The 7,023-nt window shown below is 39.6% G+C and overlaps 1 protein-coding gene across 1 annotated transcript; it reads left to right on the top strand.

Annotated features, from left to right (window-relative positions):
* Positions 1–345: 345 nt before the first annotated feature.
* Positions 346–5,388, top strand: LOC132561715 (uncharacterized). The gene is made up of 3 exons (XM_060226415.1): positions 346–403; positions 3,408–3,617; positions 5,240–5,388. Exons 1-3 carry the CDS (start codon positions 346–348, stop codon positions 5,386–5,388), a joined length of 417 nt encoding a protein of 138 aa, XP_060082398.1.
* The last annotated feature ends 1,635 nt before the right edge of the window (positions 5,389–7,023 follow it).

Raw genomic sequence — 7,023 nt, 5'->3', positions numbered from 1 at the left:
TTTAATTTTAAACTCTTGATTATGCCCCACATAATTAGCACTTCCAACATACTTATACTTGTACAAGTATCAAAAAGTGCCTATAGCTGACATGCACGTTAGCAAAAACATGTATGCGTCACGTGGAAATATCACTCTTTCATCTTCCAAGCTCTCCAATTTGATATATATTTTCAGAGACATGTGTCATTAATATCACCAAATATATGTGATATGGGTTTTAAAGTTGTGTTGCGTGTGTCTTGTATATGTTTTTATTGGGTTTTGCTTTTCTTTCGATTTACACGCTTACTGAATTTTGAAATAACACGAATGTGTTTATCTTGCAGGGTAAACAAAATCAACATGACAAAATTACTTCATTTTGGTGGTGTGTGGATGATTGGGTGCCTTGGAATTACTCGTAAGTCGTCTGTGCTCGTCACGTTAGCGTAATGTTGTAGCGGAACATAAACATTTCGTTGGTGTAGATGTTTGTTTGATAGAAAACATATTTGTTAGGATCGGTATGGGTTCTTATAGTTATTCCAACCAGATGCCTTTCACAATGTTAAGTTATAAGTCGTTACTTTCAAGACGATTATCGAGAGCGAAGTAAGATCTCAAAACTTTTGTCATTTGAAAAAATGTATAAACTGAGAAAACCATTATCTATTGTATTTCGTCTGTGAAAAAAAAAGAAACGTTTGAACTGGAAGCAGTTTGATCAAGTTTAGTAATTTATCATTTTTCAAAAGATTTAATACGGAGACAGTTATAAGTTATATAATATCATTTCAATGGTATACATTTTGATTAAACTAAACAATTGAATAAATCGATTAAAAATCAATTAAAAGGCAGGTATGTATTTGTAGGGCAATAAACCTTAATGGTCGATGTTGTAGCACTATGACCCGTGGTGGTCCATGTTTGTAGGACTAAGATCCGTGGTGGTTCATGTTTGTAGGACTATTACCCGTGGTGGTCCATGTTTGTAGGACTAAGTGCCGTGGTGGTCCATGTTTGTAGGACTATGACCCGTGGTGGTTCATGTTTGTAGGACCATGACCCGTGGTGGTCCATGTTTGTAGGACTAAGACCCGTGGTGGTCCATGTTTGTAGGACTATGACCCGTGGTGGTCCATGTTTGTAGGACTAAGATCCGTGGTGGTCCATGTTTGTAGGACTAAGATCCGTGGTGGTCCATGTTTGTAGGACTAAGACCCGTGGTGGTCCATGTTTGTAGGACTAAGATCCGTGGTGGTCCATGTTTGTAGGACTAAGACCCGTGATGGTCCATGTTTGTAGGACTATTACCCGTGGTGGTCCATGTTTGTAGGACTAAGATCCGTGGTGGTCCATGTTTGTAGGACTAAGACCCGTGATGGTCCATGTTTGTAGGACTAAGACCCGTGATGGTCCATGTTTGTAGGACTAAGACCCGTGGTGGTCCATGTTTGTAGGACTATTACCCGTGGTGGTCCATGTTTGTAGGACTATGGCCCGTGGTGGTCCATGTTTGTAGGACTAAGACCCGTGGTGGTCCATGTTTGTAGGACTATGACCCGTGGTGGTCCATGTTTGTAGGACTAAGACCCGTGGTGGTCCATGTTTGTAGGACTATGACCCGTGGTGGTCCATGTTTGTAGGACTAAGACCCGTGGTGGTCCATGTTTGTAGGACTATGACCCGTGGTGGTCCATGTTTGTAGGACTAAGACCCGTGGTGGTCCATGTTTGTAGGACTATGACCAGTGGTGGTCCATGTTTGTAGGACTAAGTTCCGTGGTGGTCCATGTTTGTAGGACAAAGTGCCGTGGTGGTCCATGTTTGTAGGACTAAGACCCGTGGTGGTCCATGTTTGTAGGACTATGACCAGTGGTGGTCCATGTTTGTAGGACTAAGATCCGTGGTGGTCCACGTTTGTAGGACTAAGATCCGTGGTGGTCCATGTTTGTAGGACTATTACCCGTGATGGTCCATGTTTGTAGGACTAAGTTCCGTGGTGGTCCATGTTTGTAGGACTATGACCCGTGGTGGTCCATGTTTGTAGGACTAAGACCCGTGGTGGTCGACGTTTGTAGCACTATGACCCGTGGTGGTCGACGTTTGTAGCACTATTACCCGTGATGGTCCATGTTTGTAGGACTATGGCCCGTGGTGGTCCATGTTTGTAGGACTAAGATCCGTGGTGGTCCATGTTTGTAGGACTATTACCCGTGGTGGTCCATGTTTGTAGGACTAAGATCCGTGGTGGTCCATGTTTGTAGGACTATGGCCCGTGGTGGTCCATGTTTGTAGGACTGTGATCCGTGGTGGTCCATGTTTGTAGGACTATGATCCGTGGTAGTCCATGTTGGTAGGACTAAAAATAATATGATGTAGCTTCGAAAGGATGGTCGCTCTCGCACCATAGGCTACCTTTAACGGCCATAGATAAGATCACTAGCGTTATTGTAATATAAGCATAATATAAAGTTAACATCATGATTAACGACAGAATTTATATAGTAGTCGCTTCAGAATTTATATATATTTCATCAGACGTTTTACTTGTGTGGTAAAATGAAGGTTACTAATATCAGGGCAAGTTTCAATAAACACACATATATATATATATATCGACGGTAAAAACTCTGAAAATAAGTAACAGTAAGACACAAAGAGGTAACAGATAATGTGTTCAGACGATATTTCTGTCTGGGCTTTTATTCAGAATGTATGGTTGAATTATTTCTTTTTGGTTGTCTGGTTTTTTTATTCATTATGCTGTACATTGATATTCCGCTGTTGTTTTCTTTGTTTTCATTTTGAGAGCGTGACATTACTTTGTATGTTTGACTAAGATTTAAATGCCGGTTGTTGTGGATGAAGCAGTAACCATTTCCTTATCTTGTTCTACTCGTACCTTTTGTCAGGAATCTCCATTGAAAGCTTTTGTTTGTTCCTATTTTACCGAAGTTTCATCACATTTGATTTTGAAGTCAGATTTTGTTGACCTATCGGTATTTTTGTTGATTCTTTAAGTAATCAGTAGTTTGATATATCAGGTTGTAAGTGTCTGAATTGACTAAATCTCAGAGTAAGATTGTGGTGACCAACAAAACTATCACACGAAGGTTAAGATATCCCTGTCTACAAAACACACTTATATTAGATTATTTCCTCACATACATGTAATTGAAAAAAGACACAATAGATTGTAAGTCGTTCTGGAACCTGTTTTCGTGCCGTCATCAATGTCTCATGAAATGTGAGTATAATTGGATGACGTTGTCAATTTGCGATGTTATAACACTATATAAAATAATAACAATATCCGCGCCATAGCGTCTGTCTTTCTATACCCCGTGTGATGGTATTCACCCTATGAAGTATAGGAGAAATATATGTTTTATATCAATGATAATGTTATTTTACGAACAGTTGCCTTTTTTGGACCAATGCATGAGAAGTGTGCCAAATATTGCTCTAAACCACCTCCTAAGGTCACCGGGGCCAAGACTGTCTGCATCACTGGCTGGGACAACTGTACATACTGCAAGTTTTACGTGAATAACTGTCCGGATATCCAAGACTGTAACAACAACGCTGCACCTGTTCCGTCCAAAGGAAATCACTGCATGATCTGTCCCGGTAAGTATCTGTCATCTATTCCATACCAAGAAATTCACTGTATGTTCTGTCCCGGTAAGTATATGTCATCTATTCCATACCGAGAGAATCACGGCATGATCTGTCCCGGTAAGTATCTGTCATCTATTCCATACCGAGAGAATCACTGTATGTTCTGTCTCGGTAAGTATATGTCATCTATTCCATACCGAGAGAATCACTGTATGATCTGTCCCGGTAAGTATCTGTCATCTATTCCATACTGAGAGAATCATTATGATCTGTCCCGGTAAGTATCTGTCATCTATTCCATACCAAGAAATTCACTGTATGATCTGTCCCGGTAAGTATCTGTCATCTATTCCATACCGAGAGAATCAATGTATGTTCTGTCCCGGTAAGTATCTGTCATCTATTCCATACCGAGAGAATCACGACATGATCTGTCCCGGTAAGTATCTGTCATCTATTCCATACCGAGAGAATCACGGCATGATCTGTCCCGGTAAGTATCTGTCATCTATTCCATACCGAGAGAATCACGGCATGATCTGTCACGGTAAGTATCTGTCATCTATTCCATACCGAGAGAATCACGGCATGATCTGTCCCGGTAAGTATCTGTCATCTATTCCATACCGAGAGAATCACTGTATGATCTGTCCCGGTAAGTATATGTCATCTATTCCATACCGAGAGAATCAATGTATGTTCTGTCCCGGTAAGTATCTGTCATCTATTCCATACCGAGAGAATCACGGTATGATCTGTCCCGGTAAGTATATGTCATCTATTCCATACCGAGAGAATCATTATGATCTGTCCCGGTAAGTATATGTCATCTATTCCATACCGAATCAATGTATGATCTGTCCCGGTAAGTATCTGTCATCTATTCCATACCGAGAGAATCACGGCATGATCTGTCCCGGTAAGTATCTGTCATCTATTCCATACCGAGAGAATCACGGCATGATCTGTCCCGGTAAGTATCTGTCATCTATTCCATACCGAGAGAATCACTGTATGATCTGTCCCGGTAAGTATCTGTCATCTATTCCATACCGAGAGAATCACGGCATGATCTGTCCCGGTAAGTATCTGTCATCTATTCCATACCGAGAGAATCACGGCATGATCTGTCCCGGTAAGTATCTGTCATCTATTCCATACCGAGAGAATCACTGTATGATCTCTCCCGGTAAGTATCTGTCATCTATTCCATACCGAGAGAATCACTGTATGATCTCTCCCGGTAAGTATCTGTCATCTATTCCATACCGAGAGAATCAATGTATGTTCTGTCCCGGTAAGTATCTGTCATCTATTCCATACCGAGAGAATCACGGTATGATCTGTCCCGGTAAGTATCAGTCAGGTGGTCGGGTGGTGCAGTGGTAACGTCCGGGTTTCGATTCCCGGATTAGATGTGAAAAGGTATGGGGTTACCTGCCCGACCCGGGTTCTCCGGTTTCCTCCTTTCCCTCGCGCGCTTCCATCCGAGCCAACAAGAGTGATTAATATAAGTTGGGAAAACTTGCTTCGCTATCGTTGTAAAATAAATGAAGTTTATCACTATTGTTGTATTACTTATATATTCTGTATATACATGTATATATTTCTACCTTTTTATTTATATACAGATGTTGACTGTGTTTATAACGGACATGTATACTACGCGGAGGAAATGTTCGACTCTGTTGACGGAATAAACAAGTGCATGTGTTTGAGGGGCGGACATATCAAATGTGAAGAACATTATCTTGGCTCAAGTTTTACATTTTGCTCATGATTGAACTGAATGAATTGTTTACGACTGTATTAAGATATATACCTATATTAGTTACAGATTAAATAACACTGATTACCAATGTCTACTTTGTTTCGCTGCTCATCTGTCAATCTAATTTATTCGGGTTAAATGTTCGTGATCTCGTTTTCGTCAATACATATGTATCTGCAACACGATTTGTAAACGTTAAAAAAACCAAAGGATTATTGACTGTTAAGAATTAAAGAGATAATACATATTTCAAAAAGGTATTGTTTGTATTACTGACCCAAATAAAGTTTAAAGTGTCACGAAAACGTCTCGTAACAATTCTTTGTTTCATAGATTAAACATGGAGAACAGTTTGATATAAATTGATAAGTAAATATGACGATATGTGTAACTGTGTTACACTTGGCGTTGATGTATGTGACTACAAACAGTAGTGTTATAGAGCAAAGGTAGCCTGCAGCACGATACATATTAGTGAAGGCCTTTTTTTCTATACAGATTAAGGATTAGATACAGCCAAGAATGAATTGAGCTGCATCATACAGCTGTATCGTCCTTCTCAATCTCATCACTGATACTCAGGACCTAATATTGTGTAAGCTTTACTTAAGAAGAGGACAAACGAATCGTCGTTTCATCCGTCATCAAATACTTCACGATTCCTAATGATTCCAGCAATGGCGACCGCGCCATGACAGTTGACTTCAATGAAGAAGAACATGCCTACCATTTCGGGACATCTTATATTTGTACCTATCAAGTGTCTGTGTGAGGATCTCTCTATATTTTACCCTCGTTTCAACCAGAAAGAATGAAAAATTAACAGTTAAACATATCAATATTTGTCCATTTAGGATTCATCGGATCATGCAATACACATATACTCGGCGTTCTTTAAAAATACTAAATAAGATTATTATTACAGACTGAAATATGAGGATGCCACACACCAAATATCTAGCACTTAATATATTGTAACAGTGCACAGACTGAAATATGAAGATACAACATATCAAATATCCAGCACTCAACAGAACAAAACTCAGTGAAACAACGCAAGCCACAATATAACCAGTTCCCTCCACTATATAATTCATCCCAGCAGATACTGTGTAAAACGAATAATTGGCTGCATGAAGATTTTCGTCGTTTTCGTGGCTAAAGAAAATCTCGAGAAATGAAACTGCAACGACAAAGATAAGTTTTGTGTGGTATTTACACAAGGTTTACATTTTTTTTTTAAATTAAAGAAAGTATTTGTGAACCACCCAATCACATACTTGTCTGAATGATACAGAGAAATACAATATTCATAAAAATGTTAAATTTTTGTCGAGAATAAATTTTGCGCGTTTCAGCAGTGTCAGTGATGTGTGACACACGACTTAGAGTCAGTTCTCAGGGTCAGTTTCTCATGTATCATAACCTGATAATAATGTATTTATGCAATCTTGAGACATTTCTTAACCCACGCTCTGTTTCACTGTCATACCTATCTGTTTGTTACATAATTTCCATTAGTGTAGCAACCCTCTCGCCAATCATCTGCATATATGATAGAATTTCCTCTTTAGGCTCGTCACGTTGTAGGTTAACGATATGCCGACAAATTGCAAGGCAAGTTGTCATCATCATGTTTCGCTA

Source organism: Ylistrum balloti, unplaced genomic scaffold (assembly GCF_031769215.1).
Source record: "Ylistrum balloti isolate Yb309-2 unplaced genomic scaffold, AGI_CSIRO_Ybal_v1 Utg371268, whole genome shotgun sequence".
NCBI lineage: Eukaryota > Metazoa > Mollusca > Bivalvia > Pectinida > Pectinidae > Ylistrum > Ylistrum balloti.
This window is presented reverse-complemented; position numbering and strand designations above follow the sequence as displayed.

Excerpts from the sequence above, each read along its gene's own strand:
- LOC132561715 (XM_060226415.1), top strand. The coding sequence starts at position 346 with ATGACAAAATTACTTCATTTTGGTGGTGTGTGGATGATTGGGTGCCTT. Across the intron at positions 404-3,407 it reads TGGGTGCCTTGGAATTACTC|TTGCCTTTTTTGGACCAATG; the intron begins GTAAGTCGTCTG and ends TTTTACGAACAG. Across the intron at positions 3,618-5,239 it reads TCACTGCATGATCTGTCCCG|ATGTTGACTGTGTTTATAAC; the intron begins GTAAGTATCTGT and ends ATTTATATACAG.